Source organism: Myotis nattereri, assembly GCF_964212035.1.
Source record: "Myotis nattereri genome assembly, chromosome: 9".
NCBI lineage: Eukaryota > Metazoa > Chordata > Mammalia > Chiroptera > Vespertilionidae > Myotis > Myotis nattereri.
The window spans coordinates 74,581,417-74,604,774 of NC_138084.1; the positions used below are offsets into that span (position 1 = coordinate 74,581,417).

Here is a 23,358-nt window from a genome sequence, read left to right on the forward strand (position 1 = left end):
AAATCTGTGGCATTTTTATACATCAATAATGAACTCACAGAAAGAGAAACTAAAAAAAAAAACCCCATTTACCATTGCAACAAAAAAATTAAGATATCTAGGAATAAACTTAACAAAGGAGGTTAAAAGACCTATGCTCACAAAACTATATATAGGACATTGAAAAAAAGAGATAGAGGAAGATATAAACAAGTGGAAGAATAGACTATGTTCATGAATTGGTAGAATCAACATCATTAAAATGTCCATACTAACCAAAGCAATTTATAGATTCAATGGAATCCCCATTAAAATACCAACAGCATAGTTCACAGATCTAGAACAAACTTTCCAAAAATTCACATGGAATTTAAAAAAAAAAAATGAATGTCTGCGGCAATCTTGAGAAAGAACAAAGTTGGAGGGATCACAATACCAGATATCAAGCTATATTACAGAGCTATTCTCAAAACTGCCTGGTACTGGGCACAAGAAGAGACATATAAACCAATGGAACAAAACGAGAACCCAGAAATCAACCCAAACCATTATGCTGAATTAATATTTGACAAAGGAGGCAAGAGCATACAGTGGAGTCAAGACAGTCTATTCAACACTCTTTTTTTTTGGAAAATTGGACAGATACATACCAAAAAAAATGAAACTAGACCACCAACTTATACCATACATAAAAATAAACTCAAGCCCAAGCTGGTTTGGCTCAGTGGATAGAGTGTCAGCCTGCGGACCAGAGGTTCCCAGGTTCGATTCTGGTCAAGGGCACATGCCTGGGTTGCGGGCTCATCCCCAGTTGGGGGGTGTGCAGGAGGCAGCCAATCAATGATTCTCTCTCATCGTTGATGTTTCTATCTCTCTCTCTCCCTCTCCCTTCCTGTCTGAAAGCAATAAAAATATATTTTAAAATAAAAAATAAACTCAAAATGAATAAAAGACTTAACTATAAAATGGGAAACCATAAAAATCTTAGAAGAATCTATAGGCAGCAAAATATCACACATATTTCATAGCAGTATCTTTACTGATACATCTCCTAGGACAATAGAAATTATGGAGAAAATAAACAAATAGGACTACATCTAAATAAAAAGAAACCATCAACAAAACAGGAGATCTCACTGCATGGGAGAACATATTTATCAATGTTACATCCAATAAGGGTTTAATCTCTAAAATTTATAGGAACTCAAAGAACTTAACAAAAAGGAAGATACCAATCCAATCAAAAAAATGGGCAAAGGACCTAAATAGACACTTTTCGAAAGTGGACATACAGAAAGCCAAGAGACATATGAAAACATGCTCAAAGTTACTAATCATCCAACAGAGGCAAATCAAAGCGACAATGAGTACCATCTCAAACCTGTTAGAATGACTATCATCAACAAATCAACAAATGACAAGTATTGGTGAGGATTTGGAGAAAAAAGAACCCTTGTACACTGCTGGTGGGGATGCAAACTGGTCCAGCCACAGTATGGAGTTTTCTCAAAAAATTAAAAATGGAAATTCTACTTGACCCAGTAATCCATTTCTAGAAATATATCCCAAGAAATCAGAAACATCAATCAGAAAGTATATATGCACCCCTATGCTCACAGCAGTACAACTTACAATAGCTAAGATCTGGAAACAGCCTAAGGGTCCATCAGCAGATGAGTGGATTAAAAAACTGTGATACATCTACATAATGAAATATGACACTTCTGTAAAAAAGAAAGAACTAGGAAGGATGAAATAGGAAAATGATGACTGCACTTTTTGACTCTAAAAGAGACTAAATCTTCAAAGAAACTAATAAATATAAATATGGGTATCAACTCACTGATAAAATGACTTATGTGACCCGAGGGCTCAAAACAATACCATTGTAATTAGCTAGTTTATATATCCTATATAATAAAAGCCTAATATGCTAAGTGTCCGGTTGTCCAGTTGGCCATTCAAGCAATCAAAGCATAATATGCTAATGATATGCTAAGACCACTCAACTGTCGCTATGACGTGCACTGACCACCAGGGGGCAGACAGTCAACTGGTTAACCAGTCGCTGTGACGCACACTGACCACCAGGGGACAGACACTCAATGCAGAAGCTGACCCCTGGTGGTCAGTGCACTCCCACAGGGGAAGCGCCGCTCAGCTAGAAGCCGGGCTCACGTCTGCTGAGAGCAGCTGCAGTGGTGGAAGCCTCTCCCGCCTCCAACGCAGCACTACTGGGCAGCGGCGTCAGCCTCAACGGGGCTGGGATGAGAGGAGCAACAAAGCTGCGCTCAGCCCTGGCTGGGGTTCCTCCTTGGCCACCTGCCACTTTGGTACTACTACATCCCCTGAGGGGTCCCGGATTGCAAGAGGGCACAGGCCAGGCAGAGGAACCCTACCCGTGCACGAATCCATGCACCGAGCCTCTAGTTATTAATAATAGGAAGGGGCAAAAGGAAGGTCAGACATTATAAGCATGGCAATTTGGGCAGCTTCACCAGGAAGCTGCAGTTTTACACTCTCCGGGAAACTATTGACCCATTCCCTGCAGTTTGCAGGCAAGAGAGATCAAAGGGGAGACAGACAGATAGATGCATGAGTAATAAAGTTGGAATGACATAGGAAAGATGCCTGTCAGTCAAAACTGGGAACAGAGATCACTGGCCATAGTGGGCAGGGATAATGTAAGCCTGTAAAAATTTGGGAAAATACAATTCCCTGGACAAAGGAGCTTGCTCATTTGGGAGCCCTCTCTCTTGGCTCTGTGGTTCCTTTGGCTTTGCTCCTGCCCATGTTCCCCCATAGCTATGTTGCCCTGTGGACCCCAGATTCAAAGAACAGATGAACTGCAGCAGGGAACATGACGTAAGTTAGTCTGATGCCAGATTGAACTCTCGCCCAATCTGAAGAGAAAGCTCTGGGCAATAGCTTTGATCCTAGCTCTGCTGAAGCCACAGCTACACTTCTTCTATAGCGGGACAGAGGGAAATGGGACCTTAGAAACTCAGGGATTTAATTCCGTGCAAATAAAAATTACTTGTTCTCCTGAAAAAAAAAATGTTCTCTGTATTAATGAGTCTTTTTCTGTTCTGTCTGTTTGTTTTGTCTTTGTTAGATTCCACATTTTAAATCATATGGCATTTGTCTTTCTCTGTCTGACTTATTCACTTAGCACAATACCCTCTAGGTCCATCCATGCTGTTGTGGTAATTTCATGTACTTCTTTTTTCTATGCTGTCTTATTTTTATAGTGTTTTAGCTTGGTTTTCAAAAGCAACCTTTCATGAAGTTACTCTTCCCATGGGTGGGAAGAATCATTTATTTTATATAAATGGATAAAAAGGTGGTAAAGTACAATAAAATATATATGAATGTATACTAATCTAAATAAATGATTTAATAAATACATAAATGGGGAAGAGGAGTTTCAAATATTCCCCTGCCAAGAGGTGGAGCTATTCTTAGCCTCTCCACTTTGAAAGTAAGCTAGACTTAGTAACTATTTTCCAAAGCATGGAGTAAGAAAGGGGGAAATACTAACCTCAGGGTAGAAAAACCTGACCAACACTAAGGTAAGTGATGAAGGTGAACATCACTAGTGATATCATGTAGTCAGTATGTACCCACAGATGTGATGTGATATGATGAGAAGGGCACTTTATCTCTTGGTATTCTTCCCAAATATTAATAACTCAGTCTAATCATGAGAAAAGCATCAGAAAGAAAAAAAAAAGAATGAGGAATAGTCTACATATATATACTTTGACTAGGCCTCTTGAAGACAGTCAACATCATGAAAACAAAAACAGACTGAGAAACTGTCTTAAGCAGAGGGGACTAAGGAGACCTAACAACTAAATACAATGTGGGACCCTAGATTCAACGATTCAATCCTGGAACAGAAAAAGGATCATAATAGCAAAACATCAAGTGAAGTCCAAGTTTAGTTAATAGTAAGGTCACTATGTCAGCTTCTTCATTTTGACAAATGTACTGTAGTAAATAATATGAAACAATGGGAGTGCTATCTTAGCAAATTTACTGTACATCTAAAATTATTATAAGTTAGAAGGTATTTTTTTATATTTTTATATTTTTGAGTTTTTTAAAAGGTTACTTTGGTATATTATCTCTTTGGAAAAGAAAATATCCATGTGTTTCTAAGATTTCTGTTCTTATTTAAAGACTAGAAAAATTCTTAGGCTCTACTCCAGACCTACTAAATCAGGAACATTGATTTGAAGGTAAGCTAGATAGTCCAGTGATGGCGAACCTATGACACGCGTGTCAGAGGTGACACGCAAACTCATTTTTTGGGTTGATTTTTCTTTGTTAAATGGCATTTATATATATAAAATAAATATCAAAACTATAAGCCTTTGTTTTACTATGGTTGCAAATATCAAAAAATTTCGATATGTGACACAGCACCAGAGTTAAGTTAGGGTTTTTCAAAATGCTGACATGCCGAGCTCAAAAGGTTCACCATCTGTTTTAACAAGCCTCTAGGGCAGCGGTTCTCAACCTGTGGGTCGCAATCCCTTTGGCGGTCGAACAACCCTTTCACAGGGGTCACCTAAGACCATCCTGCATATCAGATATTTACATTACGATTAATAACAGTAGCAACAATACAGTTATGAAGTAGCAACGAAAATAATTTTATGGTTGGGTCATATGAGGAACTATAGTTAAAGGGCCAGAAGGTTGAGAACCACTGCTCTAGGGGATTCTAAGAACATTAAAGATTGAGAACAAGTGGACTAGACTATTCCTCTATATATCACAACTATTTAATATTTAATGCACATTTTAAAACTTTAGGCAAAAAACTAGGGAAAATCCTAGTAAAATAAGTAGTTCAATTGAAAAATAATATATCAATATTTCTTTATTAGTTTTGATAAATGTACAATATTAACAACAGAAGAAACTAGAAATGGCTTATTCAAAAACCCTATATACTCCAAACTAAAGTATTTATAACTTTTCTATAAATCTAAAACTATTCTAAACTAAAGCTTATTTAAAAAAATAAGATTATATTTAGAATAATGAATCAGACCTTCTTGTTTAATGCTAGTTTTCTTCAGTTGTCTGAGAAGATTTCCACTTCCTCTCAGAACTGTCTTCAAAGCTCTCAAACCCCAGTCATAATGTTGTTGAGGTGTCAAAAGTTCCCTTAAGTAAAAACATGAAAATCATAAAGCTTCAAACAGCTATCAGGAATTCCTTTTATCATCATATCCAAAGAAATACAGAATGTAACTAATGACAAATAAAAATGAGTACTGATATCTCATACATTTATATAAAAGACCCAATCACAAAATTATCACTCAAGTAAAATGTTGAAGATGAATGGTTCATAAACTGGCTATCTCCCCCACACACACACACACACTTTATTTAATTTAAATTTTATTTTTCAATTAAAGATTACATTCAATATTATTTTGTATTAGTTGTATTAGGTGTAAAGCATAGTGGTTAGACATTCACATACTTTACAATGTCCCTTCCCCCCAATATTTTTAGTACCGACCTGGTACCATACATAGTTAATACAATAATATTGACTGTATTCCCTATACTGTACTTTATATCCCAATGACTATTTTGTAATTACCAATTTGTACTATAAACTGGCTAAAATCTTAATGATTATACAATTACCTGTTTCCTTTATTCCTAAAGTTTTTAGTCAATCTATCTAGCTCTCAAGCTCTGAAATTCTAGTTGTCACTACCTTTTAAATGATATGGACTAGAATTCTCAATTACCCAAAGAACCTAAAAGCCAGTCTCTATTACCAAAAACAAGACATAAGAAAGACTCCCTCCAAAGAATAAGTTTTCAGTGGTCAAATGGTAAATAAGATCAATAAGTGTCATTTAGCTGGAGCACTCCAAAAATTTTTTTTCCTAATAAAGTGAGATTAGATCTCTAGTATTTACGAAAAACAAGTAGTTTAGGTCCAGATGTTTTAATTACTTAAAGTAAAATCTTTCCTGTCACACCTTAAGTACAATCACCAATATGAAAATCATTGAATAAATTGGACAAATGAGAAAAACGGTCACTAATAAACATAATCAATCATTGGAACCACAAAATATAAAAATAAAACATAAAAACTCACCTAGATAGATTGAAAATAGCTACCAATTTCCTGCCCAATACTTGAGCATCTTTAAAGCCTTCTGAATAGAGAATAACTTCTGCAATGAGCTCATTGTCTGGACGAGACATGGCTACTGGCCGGAAAAGCTGTTTAAGATTATCAGGCAGTTTTTGCCTTCCTCCATATCCTTTTCCAGCAGGATTCATAGTGATAAAAATGCCAGAATTCGAATTTATTTCTACCTGAAAAATTAATTTAAAATACAGGGATCAAATATCTGAAACTATAAATATAAAACATTACCAACAGAGATTTGTGACATATTTCTACACATAAATAACTTTGCAAAAAAACTAACAACTAATGTGCTAACCGTCTCCTTATTCAACATATAATAAACTCCTTAGGAATCATACTGCTTTATAGAGGTTCTTTATAATCAGTTTTTTGAGGCTAAAAGTCTAGACGATAACTAGTTTGCATGCCTATTCATTCATGCAACACATGTTTACTGAAAGCTTTCCTTGTGTTATAATTTGCTAAGTACACACAGACAACACAACTCTGAACTAAAGTCAATAATAGTTTATTCCCTTCTAACAAAGAAGCAATCATAGTGTAATAAATGCTTTGACAGGGAAGAGCAGAATATCAGAAGAGTACCTAGTAGGGGCATTTCAACACAGCTCAAAGAATAGAAGCTAAATTAGAACGTGCAAACTATGAATGGGCAATTAGGAAGTAGAAATATCTAGAGTAGAAAAACCTGGCTATAAAGGAAAGAAAAGAGAACGAGCAGTGATTGGAACAAAAGATGGATTACATTTGCTTATGTTTTAGTTATATAACATTATTATGTATAATATATTAAGAAGGAAAGATTTGATTATGTTTAAAAGCCAATGAGGAATGGGTCCAGGAAGGAAGGCAGAGGGGATGACTCCAAGCAGATCCCTGGGAAGCCGATTCCAAAGCACAGGTGGGAAGATAAGCACTGGCTGAGAGAAAGGACCACTCTTTCTCAGTAAGAAGAAGAAAGGAAAAGGAAATATGGAAGAAAATAAATTTTGATGATAAAGAGCTAAAAACTTAATACTTTCTCAAGAGTTTAAACATCATGTAAATAACATGTGAATAATTTACAACTGGTCTTACTTTTGTGCCCTACCCAGAAAAACTTGTATTGTGAACATATTATTATAGATAAGAGGATAAATGTACAGTTCTTTTAACTTTCAGTGTGTTCAACATTACTGTAATAGAACCTACTTCAAAGGATGTGGTGAGTATGAAATGAAACAATGCATTAAAACACTAAGCACAGTACTAGCACAGACTGATGCTCAATAAATGTTAGCAAATATTATAATTCAATTATTCTAAATAGTTTGAAAGTTAATTAATGATAGAATGAGACCCAAAAAAGGGGGAGAAACCTCAGAGACAACTCACAGGCAAAAAATGTTTAACACATCGGTCACAGATTAGAAACAGGGGTGCCAGGAGAAATAAAGATAGAATACTGCCTGAATACAAGTGATGGCAAAGTCTTATAAAATGTTTTAATTCTTTAAATTACAAACATATTTTTATACCTCTTTGCCAAGAAGCTCACACACACTTCTATGATTCTTCAAAGCATCTTGAATTGTCTGGATCTGCATAGAAACTGCTGATAGTACAGCTTCTTCCAGTCTGTTGAATTCATCAAAACAACCCCAGGCCCCACACTTGACCAAACCAACAAATATTCGTCCCATTGACTTTACATCGATGCCCTTAAAAATAACAGTAAAAATTATATTCACTAAAAAGCAACTGAAATTGCTAATAATAATTTAATAGTTTATTTCATTTACTCATAAGGTAATCATTTGACATATCTCTGCCTCTTTTGCTCTAAAAAATAGAGATTAAACAGCTACTCTTTCAAACTCAGAGTGGTTTCAAGGAGTAAACAAAATAATTCAGGTGAAAGTATTCTGAAAAGTACACAAAACTAAACAAATACTATTTTTGCTTTGGTTATTCTTTAAGTCAAAATACAAATCCTACACAAAATATTTTTTAAATGAATTTAAAATTTTCCTTTTCTATTTACTATTCTCCTTACTAAAATCTTTTTCTAAACTCTAACATAAAACTGTTTCTTTATAATAATTCTCTTTAGAAAAGTTTTGGGACTATACTACATGCAACCTTTCTCCATTTTACTTTTCAAATAAAACAAATTCTATTTTCAAGCGATTTAAAAGTAGAGTGATTTTAAATATAACTTTGATATATAAGTACATGAAAACTAATCCAACCATCTAACTAGTTCACTATTACTTAGCTGGATATTTATTTATTCTACCTCATCACAATTAAAAACTAAAACTTGTCTTCCAAGAAGTCCACCCAACGCTTTGACTGATTCAGTTTTTCCAGTTCCAGCTGGTCCGTAAGGATTTCCTCCAAGTCCCATCTTCATGGCTTGAGTGAGAGTTAAGTAGCACTTGTCAGTCAGTGGAGTATACACCAGCTTGGGAGCATTACCCTACACAGGGGAAATATAAGGTTTTTAAATGCATGTTCTAATTACCATTTACAAATATTTACACAGTGTGAAATTCTTCTTAAAAAGATAAAGAGGCAACAAAAAGATTAACATTTTTAACATAGAACAGTATCCAAAATATTTATAATGAAAGAAGCTTTCGAAAATGCAAACTGGAATTAAACTTAATTATTTTCAAGCATGTATTTTTATTCTTTCCTCAATTAATGTAATGTTAGGTTTTCCAAACAGTCTCTTGAGTTTTCTATAATAGTACAAAAACATACTTCTAAGGCAAACAAATCCAAAAATATATAATAATCAAGTATAAAAAGGCATTTTGTTTTGTATTTTAAATTCATGTAAATTATTTCCTTAAATTTTATAACCTTCACATATCAGAATTATTTGGAGACCTCAAAGTGTAATTAATTTGAACAGTTTCTTATGAAACAATTTTAACATCATATAATTTTCAAATTCTCTACTAAATTTTAGGGAAAACAGATTCCAATTCCAGCTGCAGTTTATGTTTTTCTTTAGTTTAGGTAGACAGATTGGGTCTCAAAATGCATTTCCTTTTTGAAAGAGCCAATTGGCAACTCTCTGACATATGCTTACTTACATAATTGCCAAATTTTTCTGATGATTGATTATGATAAAAATAAGGCAGAAAGGATTCAGATGCACTTATTTTTAGAAAAGGATATATGAGTTAGGTTATTTTTTCAGAAGTTGTTTTACCTTGAAAAACAAAAACGTTTAGTAAACCTATTTTAACATATTTAAAACTGCATAACATTGTCCTTGCCGAAACCGGTTTGGCTCAGTGGATGGAGCGTCGGCCTGCGGACTGAGGGGTCCCAGGTTCGATTCCGGTCGGGGGCATGTACCTGGGCTGCGGGCGCATCCCCAGTGGGAGATGTGCAGGAGGCGGCTGATCGATGTTTCTCTCCCATCGATGTTTCTAACTCTCTATCTCTCTCCCTTCCTCTCTGTAAAAAATCAATAAAATATATTTAAAAAAAAAAAAAAAAAAAAACTGCATAACATTGTCCTTGTATAAGGAGGCACAAACCAAATCACTTCCATTGGGGTTGCCTATATTCAATTCTTCTTCAATTGAAGATATATCTCAAATTCTATATAAATGCTACTCTAAGAAAAGATACATTTAGAGAATTCAGTACAATGCTGCCATTATTTTAACTTTTTGATAAAGAGAATGATTTTTTCCAATATAACATTTTTTAATTATGATGAAACAGAAAGAAAACATTCTCGAAAGTTATAACTAAAATAAAAATAAATCTTTCATCCAAAAGAAAATTTCCTCAAAGTAAGTAATTTCTAACAGAAAAATAAAACATTTCTGCCACAAGTCATACCTGATACTCATAAGTATACTGAAGTTCAGTATCCACCATTTGAACATAACATATATCATCACTTTTCATATAGAATCTAACTTGTTTTTTCCAAGCCCAGTCTTCAATTGTATGAACTTGAACTTGGTTCAACTGTTTCACCACATCAATATTATGAATAATGTCAAGGATTAATGCTTTAAGTTTAAGCTCCATAATGCCAGATTCTATATACAAATAAATATAATTGGAGAAAATGTTAGCCTGTGACTTACATACATTATGATATCTTTATACAGGGGATTTCTTAATTAATGTAAATGGTAAATTCATGATATATTTGAGTGGCACAGTAATATAGAGCATAATATATATATATATATATATATATATATATATATATATATATATATATATATCTATATATCTCAAATCCACCATCTGTAAGAAATAATAATTTTGTATGTGAAACATCGACATTCACTAGGAAATGGGTTCTGGTTCCTTATGAAGGAGTAAGCACACCCTGCCTTCCTTCCCTCTGAATGCAGGAGTAAAAAACATGGGCAACATGCACTGAACTGCTACTTAGGACCCTGAAAAGTCAAAAGGATTAGGCAATTGAGGAAGGTCAGAATTAGAAGTGCTATCAAACACACACAGAATTTACCTTTTGCTTGTTTCCTCTCCGTATCCCTAGGCCTGACCAGTGCAGCCTGAAACCCAGATTGCTGTAGACAGGGAGTCTCCGGGAGCAGGAGTCTCCAGCAGGAAGCTACAGTGCTGGCAGTTAAGACCCAGAAGTGCCTAAAACTCTCAGGGAAGGGAGCACTCCTCTGAAATCAGAGAAGCTATGATCCTGAAAGAGTAGGACAAACCGCTGCTGCTCTTTTTCTCTCTGTGTTCTCCCATCAATTGGCCCACATTATGAGTGTGGTCATTGATAGTGTGCAGGAAAGTATAAAGTATATGAAACCTCAGCTTTCTGGCCAGAGGACCAAAAAGGGGGGCCCAATGGAACCAGAAACTACTGGGAAGACCATGGAGAGAAAAGAGATTAGAAAAACGACCCTATAAACTTGCTTATGAATTCAGGCTCATCTCCAAACTGTGCAGGTCTCATCCTCAACATCAAACCAAAGACTCTGAGAACTGGCCACTACATCTAGATGGTTCACACGTGCAGATCTATACTAGCACAGTAGATTTGGAAAACAGAAACGACAATGGAACCACACCCACAGAAGGTTTGCTGGAACTTGTGGCCTGAACCAAATATGATCAATTGCTAAATGAAAAATATCAACATTGATATTTTAATATTACATTAATCCAGGGGATTCAAACAAAATCCAGACTCTATAACACAATTTTCAAAATGTCCAGGATACAATCCAAAATCATTCAACATGCAAAGAACAAAAAAAATCAAATCACATAAGAAAGATGGAAGGAATAAAGACATTCTCAGATGAAGGAAATCTATGAGAATTCATAGACAACAAACAATCCTGCTCTAAAAGAATTACTAAAGGAAGTTCTTCAAACAGAAGGAAAAAGGTACAAGAAGGAAACTTGGAGCATCAAGATGAAGGAAGGGCAACTGAAATGGTAAGCATCTAGGTGAATATAATAGACTATTTTTCTCTTGAGTCCTTTAAAAATGTTTGATGGTTAAAGGCAAAAAAATACAATATAATCTCATGGAGTTTTCAATGTATGTAGATGTAACATTAAGTCAACACCAAGATAAAAAGTGGGATATAAAGAAAACTATATTATAGTAAGGTTTCTGCATTTTAAGTACAATTTAAAAGTTACATATATATATATATATATATATATAGTAACTTCTAAAGTAACGTCCAAACTAGATAGCCAGAAACAATAAATGAATTAAGATAGAATACCAAAAAGTGTTCAAATAACTGAAAAGTAGGCAGAAAATAAAACGTTTTCCCATACCAGTATTGCCCGAATCTTCAGAACTTGTGTCGATGTCAGTATAGTGCTCTAACTTATTTACTAGTTGTGCTTCAATCTGATGAAGGCTGTGATCTTGGATAGCATTTTCTACATCTTCAGTAAATTTAATCTGCTCCGCCAAGCATAATATCTATTAAATTAAGAGAAAACATATTTTTAAGAGGTGATTTTAGGAATATTTTATCAACTCAAGAAAAGAAACCCTTTTCCCCAAAATTTCTATTGTATTGAATTTCTGTACCTGAATGCCCTTTTGGTACCTCAAATATTAACAGAGAATGCAGCCCAAGCTTACTTCTCAGAACTCATACTATCTCCCATAGGCCTATTTGGTGGGTCCTAATCTCACCAAGCTTATGGTAAGAGAAGGGACTTGGTACTTTCTTCCCCTGACTCTCCTCATAAATGGGTTCTTTTCGACCAGTAAGATGCAAAGATAACAGAGTATGACACATTCTATTTAATAAGTAATCTGCTAGCGTCCCAAATAATCTCTCACTGTATTACTGTAGTCTGCCATTTCAAATTCCAATTTTATCTTAAATTAAGATCTGTCCTATCTTTCAGTCTAACACGCAAAAAACAGAAACTAGCTCTAGATCAATATAGGTATCTTACCTTTATATAAAACTGGAGACGCTCATCCTGCTTCAGAGGCTTTCTTTAATATAGCAAGACTACTAATAAAGTCAATTGTACATTTAAATACCAGTCTTTGAAAACTTATATTAAAATAGTTTGATACAGTTCTTAGACAAACAAGGTAAATCAATATCCTCCTTTAAATTAAAGGCATAATCCACCATCATATTAAAACAGCAAACCTATTCACCTATTATTATTGAACATATTGTTTTTTGTGCTATATAAATTTCAGCATCCAGATGAATATCATCAAATGCTTCTATTAACAGGTTAAGTCATTTAGTTATCTACATATGCATTTTATAATTTAGTATAACAGGCTAAGCTACTGTCTTGCTCTAACTTAAAACATTGTGTAAATATCATATTAGATTCATTTATGGAAGAGAAAGCCAATTAGTAACTCTTTCCAGGGCAAAGTTATCTACCATACTTTGTTATCTGCCAAACTCACCAGCTTCTTTAATCAGATATATGGTGAAGCATTTAAGCATATCCAAATCTGCTTTTTTGTGAAAAGACTCTGCTCTTTATTTTTCTTACTAAAATATTCACTCACCACCTCCACACTAATACTGATACATGTGAATTTTTTTCAGGCAATACTCCTGAATTTCTGTACTATAAATACACATAAATCATCTCAATTACTAACAGTCTGACATACAATTTCTGTGAGAGACTAACAGAAATGATAGTCAAGATACACTCTTAAAAAAATAGAAGAAAAAAAAGATACACTCTTGGCTACTTCTAAAGTCACGTTACCATTAACATATGTGCATGGGCACTAATATTATTCATTAGAATGTAATGATCTCTAACAGTGCTCTGCAAACATTACATGATCTAATCAAAATGAGTTGGCAATGTCAGTATTATTACATTCTCTTAACTAAATGTCAAAAAGAATCACTCAGAGAATAACTGGAAAAGGCAGGATTTGAACCCAAGGCTGTCAGATTCTTTCCACTTACCCTGCTACTTCCTTCCCAGACCAGAAAGTGAATTCTCAGATCCTTACAAAAATACCTTTAAAGAACTGAATTAACAGTATATAATAACCTGTACCAGACATTCATGTGATGACTTATATCATTCTATCCCCTCATGGAAATGCTCTTGACATACTTTTTCTTAGCATACCACTAATAAACTAGAATTCGTTGTTTTGATAGATTAATGAACAATAGTGGACCCTTGAACAAGATGGGTTTGAACTGCATCAGTTCACTTATACACACGTTTTCAAAAAATATGGGGTGGGGCAAAAGTAGGTTTACAATTGTTCACATGGAAAATAATACAATAATTAACAAATAATAACACAAGAATAAAATCTGTTTCATGTACTCACAACTGTAAACCTACTTGCCCCACCCTGCATAGAGTCAGCACTTCATATCCCTGCGTTTAGCATCAGGGGATTCAACCAACTGTGGATCAAAATACTGTTTGGTGCCATTTTATATAAAGGACTTGAACATCCTTAGATTTTGATATTTGCAGTCGGGGGCAGAGGGGTGGTGAGAGGGTGGGATGGGGAGGTATTCTGGAGCCAATCCTTTACAGGTAACCAAGGGACCACTGCAGATAATTTTTGGGGGAGTCAAAAGTTACATACAGCTCTGGCCAGGTGGGTCAGTTCGTTGGAGTGTCATCCATACACCAAAAGGTTGCAGGTTTGATTTCTGGTCAGGGCACATACTTAGGTTGCAGGTTCGGTTACAAGTTCAATCATGGGGGGCTGGGAGGGATGTATGGGAGGCAACTAATATATTTCTCTTTCTCTCTCTCTCTCTCTCTCTCTCTCTCTCTCTCTCTCTCCCTCTCTCTCTCTCTCAAAATCAATAAAATCCCTGTGAAAGGGTCATTCGACCCCCAAAGGGGTCGCAACCCACAGGTTGAGAACCGCTGTCTTAGATGAGTCCATGGGAGCGGGGGGGCGGGGGAGTCAGTGTTATCTATCCTGTGCCCTTCCATCAATGATGGACTAACATCAGGAAGGAGGAAGCTACTACATGACTGATTCTCCCTCCACATTCTATTCCCCGCCGGCCTGGCTGCTTATATCTCAGCATGCTTTCTGCTTGAAAGAATCGAATTATAGCAAATTAATGGAGATAGAAGAGAACTTCACTATCATGCAGTTCTTCCCTCACATTTTACAGATGAGGAAACTCAGACGCAGAAATTAAGCAATTTGTCAATGATAACTGTTAGATAAAAGGAGCACAGAGATGTCAGTTGTTTGAGCCCTGGGACTCTACTCTAGGTCAGGGAGCATCCCAGGATGCCATGTTCTCTCCAGACATAAGCCTCCTTACCTGTGATGGGAACAAGGATGAGTCAATTGCACCTTGAGAACTTCGTCCAGCAGTAACACATTCTGTCAACAACTGTTTCAAAGTCTGCTTCATTTCCAAGGCCAAAGCATTTAACCAATTCTAAAAATAAAGTTAGAAAATAATATATGCATATCATAAAACAGATATATAATCTATCTTTTTAACTTTCACATTTCATCTGTTTTTATTTTTTGTAATCTTTATTGCTGAAAATATTACATATGTCCCCTTTTTTCTCCCATTGACCCCTTCTAGCCTTCCCCCACACCCCCGACCCAGGCCTTCACCAACCTATTGTCTGTGTCCATGGGTAATGCATATATGCATACAAGTTCTTTAGTTAATCTTTTCCCACCACCCACCCTCCTCCGCCTTCCCTCTGAGGTTCCAAAGTCTGTTCCATGATTATATGTCTCTGGATCTATTTTGTTCGTCAGTTTATTTTGTTCATTAGATTCTACATCTGAGTGAGGTGTCATGTAATACTTATATTTTTCTGACTGGCTTTATTTGCTATTGCAAATGGTAAGAGTTCTTTCTTTTTTACTGCTGCATAGTATTCCATTGTATAAATGTACCACAGCTTTTTTATCCACTCATCTGCTAATGGACACTGATCTACTTCTAAATCTTACCTATTATAAATTACACTGCTATAAACATGGGGGTGCATGATTAATAAAAGTATAATAAATAAATATTTATGAATCACTACTTACTTAACTTTAAAAGACTATCATTTGCAATAAAATCTAAGAGTAAAAGCTGCAATCTTAAATAGCTTTTCATTACTTACTTTAACTCTATGTTCTAGTTTTTCTATTTAACTTTAGAGCTCTTTCCAATATTAAAAACAATATGATACTTTACTCAGCTCCAAAGCCACTGAAGCAAAAGAGTGAAGAACTTTGTCTATGCAAAGCTCATCATCACAGACACTTCCAGACTTCAGTTTTCCTCTGCTGGAAAATTTGCTCTAGTCCAATTCTAAAACTTAAGCTCTTCCTCTCTCTGCTCATCTAGTCTCAATAAAACTACAGGAAGGAAAACAACAGCAGAAAGCAACAAAACTCTTTACCAACCATGGGCGCTATTTTATAAGTACCGCGCGCTAACCGATTGCGCAACTGGAGCTCCGACCAACCATGGGCGCTATTTTAAAATACTTCTGTGCTTTCAATCACCTGATAAAATGTTGAGGCCCAATCAGGAACAGTCCTTTGGCTAAACTGTATAGATACATGCATGATAAGACATGGCCTTTGACTTCAGTTGGAAAATAATTCTGGAACCTAAAAATTATAATTTAATGTGATGCAATCTACTGCTATTTGGTTTTAGCTATATACCTGTAATAGGCCTTTGAGAATTCACTTTCAGTCCTAAAGAACCAATTAACTATAGCTATTCTGCAAATGCACTAGCTGCAAGCTTACTAATTCACCTTAATCATCTTATACAACTCATTTTTATTAATCCTCACCAAGGATATTTTTTCCATTGATTTTCAGAGTAAGTGAATGGGAGGGGGAGGAGGAAGAGAAACAGAGAGAGGAAAGAGACAGAGAAAAACATCAATGTGAGAGACTCAACGATTGGTTGCCTCACACACACGCCTCAAATGGGGCCGGGGATTGAACCTGCAACCCCGGTATGTGCTCTTTACCAGGAATCAAACCCAAGCCTTTAGTGCAGGAGCTGACGCTCTAACCACTGAGGTTGCCATCCAGGGCCATACAACTCATTTATAAAAGAAAAGAGAACTAAGACTTATGGAGTACTTATGTTCCAAACACTACATAATATGCTTAAAGTCAGTTATCTCATTTAATTTTCAAAAGAAAGCCTTTACAACAAATAATGAGATTCCCATTTTACAGATAAGAAAACAGATTCTAAGTCACATAGCTAATAAGTTTTGTAGCTAAGATTATTATCCAAGTCTTTTTTACTCCAAGCAAAGGCTCTTTCCATAATTATATACTGCCTTCCAAAGATTAAAAATCCGTATTCCCTTTAATATCAAATCATTCTGAATAAAACAAAAAAACAAATTATTTTCTAAATTAACCAACTTTACCCTACAAATTGACTAAATAATTTTTATATAAAGTTCATACACTTAATTCTTTTAATTTTCATACATGAAAAAGAATTACTTACCTCTACATTATCTGATAGAAGAACTTTATTTTTTAAAGGTACAACTTCGCCCTCCAAAGATTTCATTGCAATTATATGTCTTGACTCATTATCAAAACATACACTATTAATACCTACATTATAAAAGCAACAATTTAAATAAAAAATGATTATTAGAAATCATATATGGTTATCACATAATATATACTTCATAAAAAATATGACAATGCAATAGAATTATGTTAATTTTAGCATATAATGTAATACAATAGCTTTTAATAACCAACAAGAGGAAACAACCCAAGCCCATCAACAGGTAAATGAATAAACGGTGATATATTCAAACAATGAAATGTTATTCAGTAATTTAAAACAATAAAATATAAGGTTGGTATCTCAAAACATTGTGAGAAAAAAAAGTCAGACACAAATTAGTGCATAAGAATACAGACTGATGATTCAACTGATTTGAGGCAAAAAGATGAGAGAAAGGGGGAGGGCAAATAAGACTGCCCTTCCCCAAAATTTGAATATTTGTTTAATATTTAACAACAACAAAAAGCCTAAATACATTAACTAATTTTGATCCCAGAAAACGCTATAAGTTATTATTTTCAAATTTTCAGAGCGGTAACAATTAATTAAAACTGACTAATAAATAGTACAGGTAGAGCTTGATTGCAAGCCTTCTGATTCCAAGAGCTCTTTCCACTACCGCCCACAGCCCACAGTTATAAACATCTTAAAACTTCATATAGACAGTGGTTAATACTTCTGCAAAGCACCAGAGTAAATATTTTCGGTTTCTACAAGCCATGATTCTCTGTATCAACTAACCAAATCTGTGCCAGTAGCATAAAGTCAGCTATAGACAATAGCGTGATAGTGTTATGAGTGTGACAGTGTGCCAACAAAATTTTCTTCTAAAAACACTGGCAGTGAGAGATTAAAAATGGCAGCAGAGTAAGTGGATGCTGCACAAACACGTTCCCAGGAACACACTGGAATTACAACTAAAATACAAAAAAACTTCCTGAATAATCAACAGAAGACTCACTAGAGAGAACTTGATATGCGAGGACCTAAAGTGGAGACTGCATAGAGACTGGTAGGAGGGGCGGAGGCGTGAAAGGGCTGGCTTGATACCCACTGACAGCAACTAAAGTTCCAGACAGATATCTCAGCTGTGCGGGGTTGCCACTGAGAACTCTAGAATCTAATCCCCAAGCTGGGCCCCCAAGCAGAGAGCACCACAACTAAGAAGGGTACCCATGTAACATCTGGCTGTGAAAAGGAGTAGGGTTGCTGTCTGCGAGGGAGCTACAGCTAGAAATTCAGGGAGCCTCTTAAAGGGCCAACATACAAAATTCCATGTCGAGCCAGCCACATAGTGCTTAGGCAGAAGAAGAGCAGGGTGGACTGTAGCTGAGTGAGAAGAAGCCAGGATTGGGGACTAAGAAGTTAGAGCTCAGAAGGCAGACACCCCCAGTTTCCTGTGCTGAGTCATTCCCTCCTGCAGCAGAGGACATCTTTCCTAGATAAATATTTGCCCTGCCTGGGGGGAAGACAGTTGACCCATCCTATTGGAAAACACATTCCCCTGAGGTCACTGAAGAGACTGAAAATAACAATTAGCCTCCAGGCAGAAGCAACTGCCCCACCTTGTTGAAAAAAAACTCTCGCCACACCTGAGGACAATTGCCTGGGGGCAATCCAAATCAGAATCCTATCAGGCTATAGGCAGAGGCGGTCTCCAGAGGCTTTGAGTCTTTGCCTGATCTAATTAGTTAGAAACAGTATTTGACACTGTCCTGCACTAGAGATTGAGAAGCATATAAGATCTACCTAATACACAGTTAAAACCCAGACAGCCAAAATGAAGGGACAAAGAAACAACCCCCTAACGAAAGAACAAGAAAATTCTCCAGAAGAAGAGATAAATGAAACAGAGATAAGAAATTTATCTGATGGTAAAGATGCTCAAGAGCATGAGAAAAGATATAGTAACTATGAAAAAAGAACAGTCAGAAATAAAGAATGACAAAACACAAATAAAGAACACATTGGAAGGCATACACAGCAGATTAGGGGAAGCTCAGGATCAAATTAGTAAATTAGAAAACAGCATTGAAAAAAATCAGAGAACCAAAAAGAAAAAAACAATTAAAATACATGAGGAGAGCTTAAGGGAGTTGTGGGACAATGTGAAACATAACAATATTCGAATAGCTGGTGTAACAGAAGAGGCAGAAAGGGAGAAAGGGATAGAGAATGTGTTTGAAGAAATATTGGCAGAAAACTTCCCTAACCTGGTAAAGGAAAAAGGTCACACAGGTTCAGGGGGCACAGAGAACCCCAAGCAAGAAGAACCCAAACAGGCCCACGCCCAGACACATCATAATGAAAATGCCAAAAATTAGAGACAAAGAGAGAATCTTAAAGACAGCAAGAGAAAAGAAAACTGTTACCTACAAAGGAGCTCTGATAAGGCTGACACTTGATTTCTCATCAGAAACTCTACAGACCAGAAGGGAATGGCATGAAGTACTCAAGGTAATAGAAACAAGAATCTGAAACCAAGATTACTATATCTAGCAAGGCCATCATTCAAAATAGACAGTCAAATAAAGAGCTTCAATGACAAAAATAAAGTTAAAGGAGTACATCGCCACCAAACCAGCATTACAAGAAATGATAAAAGGGACTGCTGTAATGAGAAGAAACAGAGAGAGAAACCTAGATATACATATTTAAAATGGAAGCAAATAAGTAACTATCAAAAAAAACCCTAAATGTAAATGGATGAAATGCTCCAATAAAAAGGCATTGGGTAGCTAAATGGATACAAAAACATGACCCAACTATATGCTGTCTACAAGAGACCCACATCAAAACAAAAGACACACAGGATAAGAGTGAAGGGATGGAAAAAAATTGTCCATACAAATGGAAAAGAAAAATAAGCTGGAATAGCAATACTCATATCCGACAAAATAGACTTTGGAATGAAGGCCACCACAAGAGACAACAAAGGTCACTACATAATACTAAAGGGATCAATCCAACAATAGGATATAACACTGGTAAACATTATACACCCAATATATGAGCAACTAAATATATTTTAAAAAACTTTTAGACGACTTTAATGGAGAGATCAGCAACAATACAGTCATAGTAGGGGACTTTAACACCCTTCTGACTTCACTGGATAGATCTTCCAGACAAAAACTTAACAAAAAAACATTGACTCTAAAGGACACACTGGATCAGATGGATTTAATTGACATTTATAGAACATTTCACCCCAAAGCAGCAGAATATACATTCTTCTCAATTACACATGGATCACTCACAAAGATAGACCACATGTTAGGACACAAAACAAGTCTTTACAAGTTTAAGAAGACTAAAATCACATCAAACAGCTTCTCAGATCACAGTGGAATGAAATTAGAAAGCAACTACAGTAAAAACACCCCAAAACACTCAAACACATGGAGGCTAAGTAGAATCTCTGAGACACAACAAAAGCAGTCCTGAGAGGGAAGTTTATATATGTCAAACCTAAAGCCAACATCATACTTAATGGGCAAAAACTAAAAACATTTCATCTAAGAACAGGAATAAGACAGGGATGCCCACTTTCACCATTCTTATTCAACACTAGAGGCCCAGTGCACAAATTCATGCATTGGTGGAGTCCCTCGGCCTGGCCAGCAATTAGAGCTCAACAGCATGAGAAAAGATATAGTAACTATGAACTATTGAGGCCGTCTTGCCCAGTCCCAATCAGAGCCAACTGGTGCCGGCCAGCCGGGGGGAGGGACTGTGGGAGGTTGGCCGGCCATGGGAGGTTGGCTGTGTGAGTGCACTGACCACCAGGTGGTAGCTCCTACGCTGAGCGTCTGCCCTCTGGTGGTCAGTGAGCATCATAGCAACCGGTCAACTGGTCATTCGGTCAACAGGTCATAACAGCCACTTAGGCTCTTATATATAGATATTACTGGAAGTGCTAGCCATAGCGATCAGACAAGAAGAATAAATAAAAGGTATCCAAATTGGAAAAGAAGAAATAAAACTGTCATTATTTGCAGGTGACATGATATTGTACATAGAAAACCCTAAAGAATCCACCAAAAAAACTACTGGATTTAATAAATGAATTTGGCAATGTAGCAGTATACAAAATCAACACCCAAAAATTGATGGCTTTTGTACACACTAATAATGAACTCACAGAAAGAGAAACCTAAAAAACAATCCTATTTACCACTGTAAAAAAAAAAAAAAAATTATGGTACTTAGGAATAAACTTAATCAAGGAGGCCAAAGACCTATACTCAGAAAACTACAGGACACTGAAAAAAGAGATAGAAGATATAAACAATTGCAAGGATATAGTGTGTTCATGAATTGGTAGAATCAACATCATTAAAATGTCCATACTACCCAAGGCAATCTACAGATTCAATGCAATCCGTATTAAAATACCAACAGCATATTTCACAGACCTAGAACAAATACTCCAAAAATTTATATGTAATCAAATAGACCCCAAATAGCTGCAGCAATCCTGAGAAAGAAGAACAAATTTGGAAGAATCACAATACCAGATTTCAAGTTATACTACAAAGCCAAAACAGTCTGGTACTGGCATAAGAACGGGCATGTAGATCAATGGGACAGACAGAGAACCCAGAAATCAACCCCAGTCATTATACTCAATTAATATTTGACAAAGGAGGCAAGAGTCTACAATGGAGTCAAGACAGTCTCTTCAATAAATGGTGTTGGGAAAATTGGACAGATACATGCAAAAATGGAAACTAGACCACCAACTTAAACCATACACAAGAATAAACTCAAAATGGATAAAAGACTTAAATGTAACTTGTGAAACCATAAAAATCCTAGAAGAAACCATAGACAGCAAAATCCTAGACATCTCTCATAGCAATATGTTTATAGATATATCTCCTAGGGCAAAGGAAACTAAGGAGAAAATAAACAAATAGGACTACATCAAAATAAAAAGCTCTGCACAGCAAAAGATACCATCCATAAAACAAGAGAGCCACTGTATGAGAGAACATATTCAGCAATGACACATATGATAAAGGATTAATACCCAAAATATATAAGGAATTCATTCAACCTAAAAGAAGGAAAACAAACAATCCAATTAAAAAATTGGCAAAGGACCTAAATAGACACCTTTCCAAAGAGGACATACAGATGGTCAAAATGCATATGAAAAATGTTCAAAGTCACTGATCATCAGAGAGATGAAAATTAAAACAACAATGAGGTATCACCTCACACCTGTCAGAATGGCTACCATCAACAAATTAACAAATGACAAGTGCTGGCAAGGATGTGGAGAAAAGGGAACCCTAGTACACTGCTGATGGGAATGCAGACTGTGCAACCATTATGGAAAACATTATGGAACGTGGAATACTATGCAGCTGTAAAAAAGAAGACTCTCTTAACCTTTGAGACAGCATAAGGGACCTAGAGAGTATCATGCTAAATGAAATAAGTTAGTAAGAGAAAGACAAGTATCACATGATAGCACTCATACGTGGAATCTAAGTAACAAAATAAGCTGGTGAACAAAGTGGATTCAGAGACAAGGAAGCATGGAACAGTGCAAAATCTCAGAAGGGAGGCGGGGGAGGGTGGATGGGTGGGAGGTAATCAACCAAATACCTTGTATGCATATATGCATAACCCATGGACACAGACAATAGGGTGCTGAAGACTTGGGCCTAGGGGTGGGGGTAGCCTGGAGGGGGTCAATGGGGGTAAAAAGGGAACATATGTAATACTTTCAACAATAAAGAATAAAAAAAAAAGTTATAACTTAAAAAGAAACTGGCAGTGAGCCAGATTTGGCCTGTGGGTCTATAATTTGCTGATCCCTAATTATAAGTAAAGATAAAGAAAAATTTTTATTTCTTAAAGTTAATTTGAAAAATATGACTCTTTTCTAAAAAAATGAGATATTTTAAGAAAAAAATAATCATCATTATTTTTGCAGCAAAGCAATTCCATTTGCAATTACCCAGCAAAACTGATTCAACAATGTCAAAGAATATGGCACTATTACTCTACACTTTTTTTTAAGTAATCTTACCTATTTCCATAGAGTGGTTATTATCTATATACAAATAATTCCTAAGTTTACATCTCCATCCCAGGTATCTTTGCTGACAATAATTG

The 23,358-nt window shown here is 35.8% G+C and overlaps 1 protein-coding gene across 2 annotated transcripts in view; it reads right to left on the bottom strand.

Annotated features, from left to right (window-relative positions):
- The window catches only part of DYNC2H1 (dynein cytoplasmic 2 heavy chain 1), a 310,341-nt gene that overhangs the window by 239,017 nt on the left and 47,966 nt on the right, over nucleotides 1–23,358 (bottom strand). For both annotated transcript variants that reach the window (XM_081098792.1, XM_081098791.1), the window contains exons 29-36: nucleotides 17,152–17,264; nucleotides 14,968–15,087; nucleotides 11,975–12,125; nucleotides 10,031–10,236; nucleotides 8,460–8,642; nucleotides 7,699–7,881; nucleotides 6,122–6,345; nucleotides 5,045–5,160 (exon numbers count right to left, since the gene is read on the bottom strand). In XM_081098792.1, coding sequence (XP_080954918.1) covers nucleotides 5,045–5,160; nucleotides 6,122–6,345; nucleotides 7,699–7,881; nucleotides 8,460–8,642; nucleotides 10,031–10,236; nucleotides 11,975–12,125; nucleotides 14,968–15,087; nucleotides 17,152–17,264 — 1,296 coding nt within the window. The remainder of the gene's footprint in view (nucleotides 1–5,044; nucleotides 5,161–6,121; nucleotides 6,346–7,698; nucleotides 7,882–8,459; nucleotides 8,643–10,030; nucleotides 10,237–11,974; nucleotides 12,126–14,967; nucleotides 15,088–17,151; nucleotides 17,265–23,358) is intronic.